General features: G+C 33.1%; 2 protein-coding genes across 3 annotated transcripts in view; one reads left to right on the plus strand and one right to left on the minus strand.

The window, feature by feature from the left end:
- Window positions 1-979: 979 nt before the first annotated feature.
- On the plus strand, window positions 980-9,263 carry LOC127737497 (uncharacterized). 2 transcript variants are annotated; one of them, XR_007999593.1, is made up of 6 exons: window positions 980-1,415; window positions 2,747-2,982; window positions 3,623-3,874; window positions 4,742-4,983; window positions 6,367-6,396; window positions 7,450-9,263. XR_007999593.1 is itself a non-coding variant. In XM_052248228.1 (4 exons), exons 1-4 carry the CDS (start codon window positions 1,207-1,209, stop codon window positions 4,804-4,806), a joined length of 762 nt encoding a protein of 253 aa, XP_052104188.1. In that variant the 5' UTR covers window positions 980-1,206; the 3' UTR covers window positions 4,807-5,480. The 2 variants fall into 2 exon arrangements, 1 of the variants encoding a protein (XP_052104188.1); XM_052248228.1 differs by lacking the exons at window positions 6,367-6,396; window positions 7,450-9,263 and having other exon boundaries at window positions 4,742-5,480.
- Window positions 9,264-9,359: 96 nt separating this feature from the next.
- The window catches only part of LOC127737496 (cytochrome P450 4F1-like), a 36,572-nt gene continuing 31,062 nt past the window's right edge, over window positions 9,360-14,869 (minus strand). The window contains exons 9-11 of the mRNA XM_052248227.1: window positions 14,124-14,408; window positions 11,532-11,597; window positions 9,360-9,771 (exon numbers count right to left, since the gene is read on the minus strand). Coding sequence (XP_052104187.1) covers window positions 9,672-9,771; window positions 11,532-11,597; window positions 14,124-14,408 — 451 coding nt within the window. The 3' untranslated portion in view covers window positions 9,360-9,671. The remainder of the gene's footprint in view (window positions 9,772-11,531; window positions 11,598-14,123; window positions 14,409-14,869) is intronic.

A 14,869-nucleotide genomic window follows, 5' to 3' on the forward strand; every position in this document is an offset into this window, starting at 1 on the left:
TAACGTAGAAAAGGTTCTTAATTCTTATGGGCATAAGAATACAAAGGAAAAATACTTAACTCTAATGGGCATAAGATAACGTAGGAAAAGCATTTAACTCTAACAGGCATATAACGTTGAAAAAAAAAACGCTGAACTTTTATGGGCATAAGAAAACGCAGGAAAATCTCTGATGGTCATACTGTAACGTAGGAAAAACACTTAACTCTGATGGGACATTTTTCATGTCGGTTTTTTTAGCCGACTATACGGTATGGGTTTTTCTCATTGTTAAACCGCACGGTTGCCTATAATTGCTTCCATTCAATTCATTTGAATTTTGGTGGATAGCTGTCTCATTGCAATCATACCACATCTCCTTATTTTATTTAAGATAACGTTGGAAAAACACAAAACTCTAATGGGCATAAGAAAATGTAGAAAAAACAATTAGTATAAAATAAGAAGATTTTGTATTATTTCAACGAGAAAACTTTCCATCAGAGACCACCTGACGTAGATGTTGTCACCGTACAGCCTATCTAACTCTAGAATACCAATATAAATGTCAGGATTTTTAACATGTATCTAATTATAAAGTGCTTTAAGGTAGCTCAAAACTGTAATGTTGATTGAGTGTTACAAATATTGAGTATATTCTTATATCAAGGGCTGTTTTTTAGGACACAAAAAAAAATAAAAAAACAAAAGCACAAATTCTTTAACACATTTAGTTAATACTCATATGATAACAACACATATTCAAATAGAATTACAATACATTAAGTGATTAATAATATAACTTCCACTTGGTATCTCACAGTCTGTATGTCTTGGTAAATAACAATTTTATTACAATATCAATTTTACTAGGGTTTACCTCCAAGTACATTCATAATAAAAATGCAATAGTCTTTTTTAACGGTAAGATACAGCTTTATGTCGGGGCCTTTTAAAGCTTACTACACATATATATATATTTATATATATATATATATACAGTGTGGGTTTTGCTCATCGTTGAAGGCCGTAGGTGACCTTATAGTTGCTTACATCCATGTTCTTTAGTCTCTGGTTGATTGTTGTCTCATTGGCAATTATACCATTTTCATATTTTATAATACTTTTGACCTGTAAGCTGCTGTGGTATTTATTTCTTTAACAGATGACCCTGATATTGTGACAATAACAGTATCTGCTTTAACAACTCCTTCGACCGTTGTTCCAATGACAACCACAGAAACCACCACCAAGACGACTACAACGTTGTTTGACTCAAGCAATAGAAATATTTCCTACCATTTACATGAAACCTTGGAAGGAGTCCGTTCTGACGAAGCTTTACCTCTATGTAACTCATTAGATATGAATATTGCAACAATAAAATCTGTACTTATCTATAACTCAGTGAAGGATTACCTCGGCGGTATTGACATGTAAGTATAATACCATCACATTGTCGTAAATATAATATGATTCTATTTAAAAGAAAGAAAAGTGATGATTTTGATTTTGAAATATAAACATCGGGGTAACTTCAATAGCATACAAAGTTTAATACAAAGTTCTAAATACGGACAATAAGGCCTCTAATGTTATTTGGAAAGACAACATAAATGGGCAGTTGTACATGATATCCATTGTATACTACAGATGTCACTCATGGGGGTTTTGATTATGTGATTACTTGGCCATTTTTATGGTGATTATTTGATTACCAGACCAAATATTTCCTGATTATTTGATTATTTGATAATCTAGGACTGTATTTTTGATTATTTGATTATCTTGTTTAAAAAAATAATTAATGATTATGTGATTATATTGGCAAAAAATTTGTGATTATGTGATTACTTGGACACCCCCCATGAGGGGCCTCAGTAGTACTACTCTGATAAAACATAGCGCTTTGCTGTAGTTGTTTTCCAAAACTAGCAAATGATATAACACGAATAAAACTTTCGCTGAATGAGAAATATATTGTTACCATTTTGAGCCCAAATTTACTTGTGCAGTAGATGATTCCCGGAACTTCATGTTTCACTACAAGACTTTAGACATGGGTTGAAAATTGGCATGTACAAAGTTAATAATTCAGGATAATTTATACATGGTTTTCATGAAGCTAAACTTTAGGTAAAATATTTAGAAAGCTGAGAGTTGTAAAATTTTGTGATACATACAGCAAGATATACAATTTACTGTTACTCATTTAACATGTCTTCGCACAACTTAAACGACGAACACATGAAGCATCCCTTTACAGGCTATGACTTAATAAACGTTTTGACTGTTTTGTAGAGTTACTACAGTCATTGAATTCCCGACAAACCCATGATGTTAAAACATTTACAAATACAGTCACTGGATTCCTGACAAACCTATGATGTCAAAACATTTACAAATACAGAAATATATAACAGCTCTGTCGAAATATATGTTCGATCACCGATTTTATGCTCCAATAAAAATGCTTCTATCGCCATTTTTAAAGTCCAATATAATTGCTTCGATCACCGCCTTTACGCTCCGATAAAACAAGCATTCGATTCTTGCAAAAGGCCTGAATGTCACTGAACTGAATGAATCAATATTTTAGCGGAACATTTTGGAAATTATGAATTACACAAAAATAACAAAATTAGTTTCCACAATTCATTTATGAATATATTAGCTTTGTTGAATTTGTAGGGGTTTTCATTATTTTGTCCTCATTTCAATATGAATATTAATTTTAACGTTCCATCCATCTTGTATTGTATATAAGGGGAAGCCGATGTATGTGGATCGGACTCTATTGGAAGCTAGAAACATTACGTCACGAGTGGGAAGATGGTGAACCCCTTACCTGGGCACAATGGTATAATAATAACCCTTCTTGTATGAAACCAACGAATGATATTCGCTGCAATGGTATTGAAAGGAACTGCGTGTCCTTTACTCAGGCCTTTAATTTCAGAACTAAGGATTGTAATGGAGTGTGTAATGTTTTATGTGAAAGCAGTGAGTTTATCGTGTTATAGTAAATATGTACAAATGCAACAGATAAAACTATCATTTTACAATCATTATAGAAGGTAATTATTGTACCTTTTTAACTCACAAATAGTTGAACGGATTATACTTTTCTTTTTCCCTGGCTTTTTGAAGAGCCATGGAAGTTTTTCTTATCATTATGCATCAGTCGTCAATAGACAAGTTACATCTTAAGTTCTGTAACCACCGGACTCTGTTATCGACAGCTACTAAAAGGTTCTTAAGCTTGCGTTGGACGGCTTGTTTAATTGATTTATCTAACAAAATCATAGACGCTTTTTACATAGGGATTCATTGTGGAAAGACATTTCCACATCGGTTCCTTGTGTTGGATTTTTTTTCAATGTTTCTCGTGTGCTACATGCCGATATGATGAGTTAAGCCTTATCCAACTGATTTAAGGAGAGGGTTAAAACCTCACAAACATATTAACCCTGTCACATTCTTTATGTGCAATTCATAGCATCAATTATTAATTAAATGTTAAAAAAACGGTTTCAATGATGGAATTATGTTCGGTTTGGAAGCCTATTACATGTCTACAATTCAATTTTTTAATGTATCTAGTGTTATACTTGTCCCTGAAAACATCCCTTTTGTGTTACAGACAGGTCATCTACAGTGATAACAACAAGTAATAATAAGTTAACGTCTGCCACACCTACAGAGGAATTGTCTACAACAACAGAGCTCGAGGTTACAAAAATTATTACAGCATCTCCGGCTTTGAAAACTTTATGGACGGTTGGAACATGGTCATACCAATACATTCAGCTTGATAATGAAGTTGTGAATTGGACCCAAGCACTGCAACTGTGTAAAGGGAGGAACATGGACATCTTAATGATCAAAGATGCAGGTAGATTGGAGATTATAAAAGATATTATTCAGTATCTTCAACTAAATGGAATGCAAGTATTATAACGATCATCACTGATATTTTTTCTGTTATTATTTTGTTGTTGTGAGGTGTGATTTGTGTTTTCTGTAGAAATCAACCAAAGATGAAGAAACGAATCTTAATTCCCTTTACTGGGTACTTTAGTTATATAAGGGTCTTTCCAAATAACGTTATGTTGTTGGGTCTGACAGAGGCTCTACAAAACCTCTTTCCAATTCATTTACATTTTATATCCGCTATCAAGACTACACTGCAGGCACTTGTGTCGTGTGTTTCTTAGACGGGTAGTAAAATAAGGGGTTGTATCAGAGTTGGTAAATTTACTTTAAGACTAGTGAGATTTGCGCAGGTATGTTAGATATATGGTCATAGAAATTGATGACAAATACTATGATGGTATCATGTACTCAATCACCTGCGACCAATACCACAGGAGCTTGTGGTGAGATTTTAGATAAATGGTAAAATAAGGGGTTGTATCAGAGCTGGTAAATTTACTGTAAGACAAGGTGAGATTTGCGCAGATATGTTAGATATGTGGTAAATACATAGAAATTGAATATATAATGCAAACAATGACAAATACCATATTGGTATCATGTATCCACGCACCAGCAGTAATCAAAACTGAGCTCCAAGTACAAATACACATACTTATACACACACACACACACACGTATATATATAATACGAGGATATAGATTCTACTGGCACATCAAGATTGTTATACATGTATAATCTGTATAACTGCAAAGTAATAGTAAAACTGTCTTGTTTATAAAAGTTTAATGTTTATTAGATGAAGTATAACTATAAATATTTCAGTAATAACACTGGTTATTGGATTGGTATGGTATGGAACGAAAACATTCAAAAACACAAATGGCTAGACAATTACACAGTTACGTGGACCAAATGGGCCAACGAAGAACCGAAATGCATGGCAGGATGGAATACGTTGTGGTCTTTAGAATGTTTAGGAAAAATAAAAAATTGTGTCGTTTCTGCTGGCTCTTTTTTCAGGACTAGAAACTGTTTAAATCTACATAAAGTCATCTGTCAACAGTGTAAGTTATATAAAAATAATATACCATATTTTGTTTTCTAAAGTAATTTGTACTTGCAAATCTGTATGTTGACCTCTAGAAGTATACTATTTGCGTCGTTAGTTTTCTGTCTAAATAAAGTTTTAACTACCAAACTTCTCGTTATATTCAAATTATAAGTACAAATCATGATATCACCGGATGATACATGCACTTCCTACAATAGAAATAAACAATAGATATTTTCCTGTCCTGAAAGTTTACACAAGATTAAAAATGGAATTTTATTTCTGCAAAAATACACAATGTTTTTAACCTTTCTGAAGATGCGGTACTTTGTGGTTTTAAATTATGACCTGAGGCTGTTAATTTACTTTTATCCAAAGTTAATTTTTTATTTTTCCATAACGAAAGATGAAAAATAACGGGATAGTAAACCCATCCTTAACGAAAGGCTGTGATTCCAATAAAACTTTCAGTAATTACTCAATTAATGGAATTTACTTATTGGCTTTGATTTAATGATTTTGGATTTTCAATTATATTCAATCAAGTAAAGTATCTAAATGCCCTTTCGGTTTAATGTTCGTGTTTAACATATCCATGTAATAAAGATATGCCACATCCCTGAAGAGACATTAATTGTCGAAATGCGCATCTGATGCAGTAAAATTGGTAACGTTAATGTTATTGCACACAGACAAACGCTCTCGTGCTCGCTCAACCTAAACAAAACAAACACACACACTCACATTATGACACAAGCCTTGGTCCTTCAGTGGATTTGCTATTGTCCTTATATGATATACTTTGTTTCCGTCTTAATTTACTTACTCACATTTGTATTTACTCATTTAAAATATTTACATCTGACTGGGTTAAACGTAGACTTGTTGAACTTTACCTAAAATAGTTTGTTAACAATCATTGACAGCCGTGTGTAGAGCAGTTTCCTTTCTTTCCATATAAAACGTATTGTGCAAAATATCACGACATATATATTGAATATGATAAACAACATGACCAGGCCGCAAATAAAAACGGCAACTTATAAAATTTTCAATTTAAAGAAAACCTTACGAACAAAACCGTAAAAATATATCAGAAAAACCAGCAAATTGAATCTGATGTGGATTTCCATCCAAACGGCCATCCACATCGAATAATGAACCAACACAGGCATTTGTCTCAGAAAAAAAATTCTTTTTTTAGGTATATAGGAAATTTTTTTCTGAGACAAGTGCCTGTGTGAACCAAATGTAATTGTGAAACGTTAGTTTCCTTAAATTTATGTTTCGCGGGTAAAACATGCAAACCTACCCGTCCTTTTATAAATGTTACATGTAGTGCAAATGTATACAAAAGTTCTGGTCAAATATAATTTCAGATATTCTAACATTGTAGATATACAAATGGTTGGAGCACCAACTTACGGTAAGAATTCTTTCAAATATACAGCTGCTGTTTTATGGAGTTATCTACTTGATTATCTTAGAAAAGTTGCAAATTTCAGTCAGTTTAAAAATGTTTTAAAGTCTTGAAATTGAAATGACCGAAGTGCACAGTTTGCGCAGACTATCAATATATTTGGTTAATTTTTTACCTATTCAAATAATATCCTATCTTTCCTTTTATGCATTTTACCTGCTTCCTAATTATTCTTCAGTTGGTTTACGTTTGTTTATTTGCTTCCTGCTTTAATACATAGCTTATCATACTTATAAATCAGCTTACTATTATCATGCTTATAAATCAGCTTACTACTATCATCCTTATAAATTAGCTTACTATTATCATGCTTATAAGTCAGCTTACTATTATCATGCTATAAATTAAAGTGCTTCATTATTGTGTTTGCGCCTGCGTATGGAATTATATATTTCCCAGTTGATACGATATTCCAGAGATTGTATTTGCTATCATAATTTCCATGATAGAGGGTTGCTGCTTATAACGAAGCTATTAAAAGAGTTCCAGATGGCGAAATTAAAGTCGTTCCTTCGAAAATTTTACGGACGCCATGACGAGTTGATTGAACGTTGTGAAATATATGTTTCACAGATGACAATTGTCGTGAGCCCAATCAAGTCCTCTTTTCCTCGAAAGTCATTGTGAAAACCGACTTAGACTTATCGTCGGGTTTGTACTAACATGAGCAACACGACAGGTGCCACACGTGGATCAGGTCTACCCTTCCTGAGCACCTGATGTCACCCGGTCTTTGGTGGGGTTCGTGTTGTTCAGTATTTAGTTTTAGTTTATGGGTATGAAATCAATGAATACCCAAAATATATAAAACATAATCTGTAACGATTCTACTACACGTTTTAAGGGTCATTCATTATTTTCATGTCCATAATATACATACAATAAATAGTCATTCGATTATTATTTTTTTCATAACGTAGTGTTACAGAAAAATTGCTATCAAGGAAAGAAAGCTTATAGTTTTGCATACCAATAAAATTGTAATTTGTTCATTTGTAGAGAAGGAAGTCGAAACACGACCAAAAGTTCTTTACTGTAAATGTTCTATGCGGAAAATAAACAAGAAATGGCACTTTCTTGATGGAGCTAACATTTCGGAAACAAAAGTTGAAAACTTGGTTCAGAAAGACTTTGAAGATAACGTAAAGGGAAATATAAGCGTTAACAAGAAATCGCTGTCCAGTGTAATTCAGAAAAAGAATTCTATAGATGACAAAAGGCCTGAATCTAAAGCAATAGGATGGTCGGCAACACTCTTTGTAGCAATTCCAGTTAGTTTTATTATATTAGTTGATGTAATAGACATGGTGAAATATCTACAGAAACGAAATTAAAACACCTTATGACTGAGTGTAGATTCGAATGGTAGATTAGGCATGTAAGAGACGATTACCCTGTTGACTCAACCAGTATTGCTTTTTTCTTTCATTTCTGAGATATGAAAACTACTGCCTCAAATTTATACACAGAAAATTAAGATCAGTATAATGTATAATATTTTAAAAAAAGGATCAATCGGAGAGAGAGAGAGATGCACTATAGTATAAACTTTGTTATACTATATACTATGTTATACTATAATCTATTTATTTCTTAACTAACTTCAGTTCATAGTAAATAGTTAGCACAACATGTCATGACTTTCTAGAAAAGAAATATCTATCTATAAAATCTAAAAATAATCAAATGCATTTTGATCTTAACACCATTTATCTCGCACACTCCTTTCAGTAATCTATCTACTGATTTTCAGTGTTGCATTCTCCACTAAGCATAGTATTTTGATTAGATTAAAACCTCAATGCTTTTTGTTGGAATGTGACAGTGAATTATCACTGTCTGAGACTCAGATGATATATTTTCATAAGAGTGACCACCGTTCAACTAGATCAAAGTCCAATGTACAATATTTCTTATAGTATCAGAGAAAAACAAACCATGCATCTCTGCCTATACCGAAAACAGCATTTGTACAAATTTACTGATTATGTAAATACTTTTTGAAATTTTGTTTTATTAAATGTATAAGTAAAGTCTTTTTATTATGCTGAATGTTTAAGTGGCGGTTGTATGTATTTCATTTTTTTTTTCTTCAAAATTTCTCTAAAATTCCATATTTATAAAAAAAAAAATACTGTTGACAGAGATATGTCTCGCCTGTATATCATTTTGATAGAATAATAATGCAAACGTTGGAATTAAAACGGCAATAAATTAACATGTAAACTATGCAAAACAAAAAGACAATGAACCATGACTGAAGGTACAGGGCCAAATACTATCCTTGGAAATGAGATATGCCAGTGCTAAAACAATTTCACACCAGAGATATGCGATATGCCAGTGCTAAAACAATTTCACACCAGAGATATGCGATATGCCAGTGCTTATACAATTTCAAACCAAATACCATTGACTTAACATAAGTGGTTACCCTTAAACTGACATAAACATAAACTTTAAAAAGTAAACTATGCAAAAACTCAAAAATCTATAGACTATCACTGAGGGGGCGGTGTCAAACAATCTGTATGGAAATGTAATATACAAATGCATACCAAATATCATTGACCAACTACTAGTGGTTCCTCTTAAACTGACCTATAGTACTTATAAACTAATAAATTATTGACGCTGCCGATGCCGATAACAGCACGTTAATCTCCTCTTAAAGAAAGTGGATTGGACCTCAACCCTTGAGTTAGCAAAGATGAGGTAAATATAAATTTGCATGGTTTCTTATATACTTTAAAAATAAGCAAGAATAACGATTCATTTACAATAGAAAAAAATCTCTATTTTAGCGAGGCAAGGAATCTTGGCACAAATGTGTTCAATAAAGGAGATGTTAATAAAACTAGGATATAGTAAAATTTGAATCAACAAGACGAAAAAAGAACGAGTACCACAATTTTGCTTCCTTTTTGTACTTGTTTATTCAAAATAAAATGTCGGTAAAATGCACACACTGCAAATGAAACAACGGTGGTTTAAAAAAGAGGGGGAAATATCCAATGAGTTAAATTGATTGTGTCGAAAGTTGTTTCAAGATATCTAAAATAGTTGACGTGATATCTTTTTATAATCATAATTTAATTATCACAAATTAAGTCAATGGATCTTATAATGATGACTTCATATTTTGTTTCCATTTCAAATGTTGTAATTTTAATTGGTTATACAGTATTTCTGTGTCTTTGGGTTGAATTCATCAGATGTAATCACCGTCTTTTGGCAAACATTTTTATCCCATTTTTAGCTCTTCTGACCGCAGCTCCTATTCTTTCTACTGTATGATTTGGATCAACTGTCAATTCATACCTGCAATTAATTCATTATCATTAATTTATGGTTATATGGAGTGAAAAGTAGATATGATAGTACAATTCAGCCAACAACATAAGAAAACAGACATCTAGATGTCACCACATGATCTGCTTTGTAAAAAACAATTGCATTGCAACATTTAAACTTGTTAATCAGAACTACGAAAAGTATGACATGATATAGAAGGAAATTATGAGCAAAAATATATATGGTGAAAGACCATAAAATAAAAAGGAACAAAAGAGAGGCGAAAGATACCGAGGGGACATTCAAACTCATAAGTCGAAAATAAACTGACAACACCATGGCTAAAAAAGAAAAAGAAAACAGTCAAACCACAGTACACTAAACACAACATAGAAAACTAAAGTCTGAGCAACACGAACCCCACCAAAAACTGGGGGTGATCTCTGAAGCTCCGGATGGGTAAGCAGATCCTGCTCCACATGTGGCACTAGTCGTGTTGCTCATGTTAATACAAACCTGGTGATAAGTCTAATTCGGTAGGTCACATTTGGGGAAAGGGGAAATAAAGGTTTACAACAATGATCCGAAAGTAAATAATATATAAAAACAAGCAACATAATCAGAAACATCATCAATAAAACATGTAAGAACATTTTACAAAAGAAGACTATACGAAATAAGTATTATTTACCCTGCTTATTACAAACTTCAGACAGGGTCAACCGAAACAATTAATATGGATCTCCCTGATGCCATTTATCCAAATTATGTTGCAATCCAATGTAATATCCTGGGATTATCAACAGAAAACCCATTTTCTGCACTTACTTTGGTTAATTTTATTAAAAATGACCTTTACATAGTATCCTAATAACCAAAAATGGTTTTCACCCGATTATATGCGACAGTATGTGCAAGTAAGGTCCAAATCCTATGCAAGGTTCTAGAACTATTATCTGAACATCCCTTTCTCACAAAGTTGTATTTTTTTTGTTACTTTGATCTTTAAAGGTATGTTATCGAATCAATGCATTTCTTTGTAACCACATAAAACTTTCTGGATTGATTATCCTGAAACCCCTTCTCTTATTAAAGAAAGGCGGAAGATGCCAAACAGATATTCAAACTCATAAGTCAGTGAAAAAATGGCAACGCCATCGCAAAAACACCGACACAAAGACAACAACAGATGTTTTCTAACTCAGAAACATGGCCGAATGTGAAATTTTGAAAATGACAATGGATTTACAAGTCTGTTACCGGTATTAACAACACAGACATTGAAAATTAAAACGCACTTAGACCAACACTTCAACTTAAGCAAGAGCAACACGAACCCCTTTAAATTAAAAAAAAACTAGGGTTGATGTCAGGAGAAGAACAAAATAATTATTCAAGTATGATCGATCGTCGAGTCGAAATTAGTTCAACAAGTAAAACCGATCATGTGAAATACATGTACATGTAATGCATTTGTGAAATATTTAAAGAAGATTATTGAGTGTGAACATGGAACTGTGAAAGTGTGGTCAACACAAAAACAGATATTTACGTATAGATTTTCATGAACGAACTTTCCTACATTTATTGTTAAACGGTTGGTACTGGGACAAACTGAGAATATTTGCTTCATCGTGTTCTTTCCCAATGTTAATTTCGTTCCACTAAAAGTATTTTTTGCAATTTACTCTTTATAAATTAAAAATGTTAAGACTTATTGCATTTCCTTGATTCCACATATTTTTTTCAAAATTTGTTCCCCTGTATTTGAGTGCAGATGGTCTTACCGCTTTAATATTCTTGTTAGAACTGTCTTCTCTTCATTCATAGCAAAGTTCTGTCCTATACAGTTCCTGGTAAAGAGATTATCAATACATATCAAATGGTAAATGAACAATAACAGTAATGCCTTAATTACTCTACGTTGTAGTAAATCTATACCTTCAAATATTTTCTGTTGTAAACATATACTGGTAATTATACCACATTTATGTATGCTTGGTTTTTTTTTACAATAGGACAATCATAAATTCAGGAGACAGTAATTTAACGATGTTCAAATCTCACATATCGATTGAGAAGAGACAAATCAAGGTAAATAATCAAAACAGGGGAAATTGCATGAACTTCAAAATAAGCAATACGGTCGAGTCGACAGGATCAGTATCTCCTGCATGCATCATCCGTCAAGAAATCCTTCTACTGGAAGCTTGTTTGGGTTATATCATATAGACGCATTTTTTTCTGTGGTTTATTATGTCCTATATTTTGATCTTTGGGCCGTCTTTGTCGTATGAAATTGTTTGGATAGATTTTCTTTTGGTTATCTATTGACGAGTATTGAATTAACGGACACGTCTGTAGCGGGATTTGTTCTACTGATGTAGTAAGAGTTTGAGGTGGTCTGTGACAATTAATTTACGAACACAAGTATGTAGTTGTTGGATTCTGTGTTGTAGATGATATTATGGGTGAAATCTCTGGTATTATGTGGCTTGAGAAGTCCAATGTGAATGTAGATGAATCTTAGACCACCACTATACAGATAAATTAACAGTGAAAAAGTATCTCATTACTTAATTTGAATATATCTAATATTTCCATGAACTGAATTATTAAAATGAGTAGAAGAGAACAAACACATACATTCTAAAATGTATGCATTTTCTAGTTGTCTGAAGTCAAAGAAGGTATAGCTGAACCACTAGGCATCATTTTTAGACAATCATTAGCACAAAAAGTAGTCCCAAAGGATTGGAAAAACGCCCTAGTTAGTGCAATCTTCAAAAAAGGGAATAAATCACAAGCAAAAAATTATAGACCAGTTAGTCTCGCATCGGTGATTTGCAAAATAATGGAGAAAATTATAAGAGAACATATAATTAGCTATATGAAAGAAAATAAATTATTTTCAAACAAGCAATACGGTTTTATTTCTGGAAGATCGACAACACTACAACTATTAGAGGTAATAGATAAATGGACAGAAGCTATAGATAATGGCCATGAGGTTGATTGCATATACACAGATTTCATGAAAGCCTTCGATAAAGTACCACACAGGCGACTCGTATAGAAAATTGAGAAATTTGGGATAATAAATCCAATCCTAGACTGGATAACTAATTTTCTGTCTGATAGAAAACAACGAGTTTCAGTGAATAGGGAAACATCTAAGTGGAAAGATTAACATCTGGAATACCCCAAGGCTCAGTACTAGGCCCCCTGTTATTTGTTCTATACATAGACGACTTGCCTGACTGCGTCACATCTGATGCCTACTTATTTGTGGACGACACCAAAATCTTCAAAATTATTGAGAACAAATCAGACCAGGTTATACTAAAAAACGACCTAAAAAATCTTGAGCAATGGAGTGATACATGGCTATTGAAATTCCACCCAGAAAAATATAAATATATAAATATAAGTAGAGGGGTAAGAGATAATAGCATAACTTATAATCTATTAGGTCATGATATTATCAAATGCAAAGAAGAGAAGGAGTAGTTATAGATGAAGATTTAACCTTTGAAAAACACATATGTGAAAAAGTGAACAAAGCTAATTCAATCTTTGCGGCAATCAGAAGAACATTTAAAAATTTAAATGCAAAGATCTTCATACCACTGTATAAAACATTAGTGAGAACACACTTAGACTATGCCAGTTCAGTATGGGCACCTTTCAAAAAGAAATTCATTGACAAATTTGAAAATGTACAAAAAAGGGCAACACGCCAGATACCTGGATTCAACAAGTAAGTTACCCGGAAAGACTGAAAAAACATTGTCATATAGAAGGGTCCGAGGGGACATGATTGAGACATATAAGATACTTAACGGAAAATATGATCCAGAAACTAGTACATTTCTCAAATTAATTTCAAACACCGAAAATAGGCATAGCACAAGAGTTAATAGCAACACAATTATTCACCAAAGATTTAAAACAAGTCTGAGGAAAAACCGCTTTGCAGTAAGAATTGCCAAATTATGGAACAAGTTACCAGATAAAGTAACAAAAGCGCCATCTATAAATGCATTTAAAAATAGATTAGATAATTACTGGGAATGCGAAGAAATCTATTATTCTGATTATCGAGCTGAAATAACCGGAAGCAGCAACAGAAATAATAGAGATAACAATTCAATATATGAGTCTGGTGAAGAGGAACCGTGAGGATCCTGTACCGGAAAACATCATTAAGTATCATTAAGTAAGTAAATATTCAAACTCCCGATTAAACTGAAAACAAACAAATGAAATTTTTAGTATCAGAAAACCTCTCTTTTATGTAAAAAGGTCGCATAACCAACTTTTGATTAGATCATCGACTGGAGCTATAAACTCATAAGATTCCTTACAAAGACACTTACCTTGGACCAGCGGAAAAAGGCACAAATGAATAAGTATATCCTTTATTGTTCATAATATTTTCCTTAGAAAATCTTTCCGGATCATACTTGTCTGGCACTTTCCAGACTGTTGGATTAATATGTACAGAGCTTAGACTTATTGAGAAGTTTGTTCCCGGTGGAAATCGGAAACCATCAATTTCTACTTCTTTGGTACTACGTCTTTGTATGAATGGTACAGGACTGTGAAGCCTCATCCCTTCCTTGATACACATAGTAAGGTACTCTAACTTGGACAAATCTTCCCTGTAAAACATTATCATTAAAGCACAACTGTGTAAAAAGTCTTTATACTTCTTGTTTATTGAAAACGAACTAGTTGTGGGATATAGGCGAGACTCTTCTGTGTTCAACTTAAAAGGGGAGACATAGGTATGTCAATGAATAAGACAACTGAACGAAAAATCAAGTTTTTACAACCACTGGGTCGATATCGCTGATGGTTGGCATGTCGTCCCCGATGGTATAACAGTAGTTAGTAGTTGTGTTGGCATGTCATCCCCGAAGGTATCACAGTAGTTAGTACTGTTGTGTTGGCATGTCATCTCCGATAGTATCACAGTAGTTAGTACTGTTGTGTTGGCATGTCGTCCCCGAGGGTATCACAGTAGTTAGTACTGTTGTGTTGGCATGTCGTCCCCGAGGGTATCACAGTAGTTAGTACTGTTGTGTTGACATGTCGTCCCCGAGGGTATCCCAGTAGTTAG

This window comes from Mytilus californianus, unplaced genomic scaffold (genome assembly GCF_021869535.1).
Source record: "Mytilus californianus isolate M0D057914Y unplaced genomic scaffold, xbMytCali1.0.p SCAF_4, whole genome shotgun sequence".
NCBI lineage: Eukaryota > Metazoa > Mollusca > Bivalvia > Mytilida > Mytilidae > Mytilus > Mytilus californianus.

What these genes read in the sequence shown, in the direction of transcription:
- LOC127737497 (XM_052248228.1), top strand. Translation starts at nt 1,207, where the DNA reads ATGACAACCACAGAAACCACCACCAAGACGACTACAACGTTGTTTGAC. An exon ending in TACCTCGGCGGTATTGACAT is followed by an intron (nt 1,416 to 2,746) that starts GTAAGTATAATA and finishes ATTGTATATAAG; the next exon opens with GGGAAGCCGATGTATGTGGA. An exon ending in CTTAATGATCAAAGATGCAG is followed by an intron (nt 3,875 to 4,741) that starts GTAGATTGGAGA and finishes TAAATATTTCAG; the next exon opens with TAATAACACTGGTTATTGGA.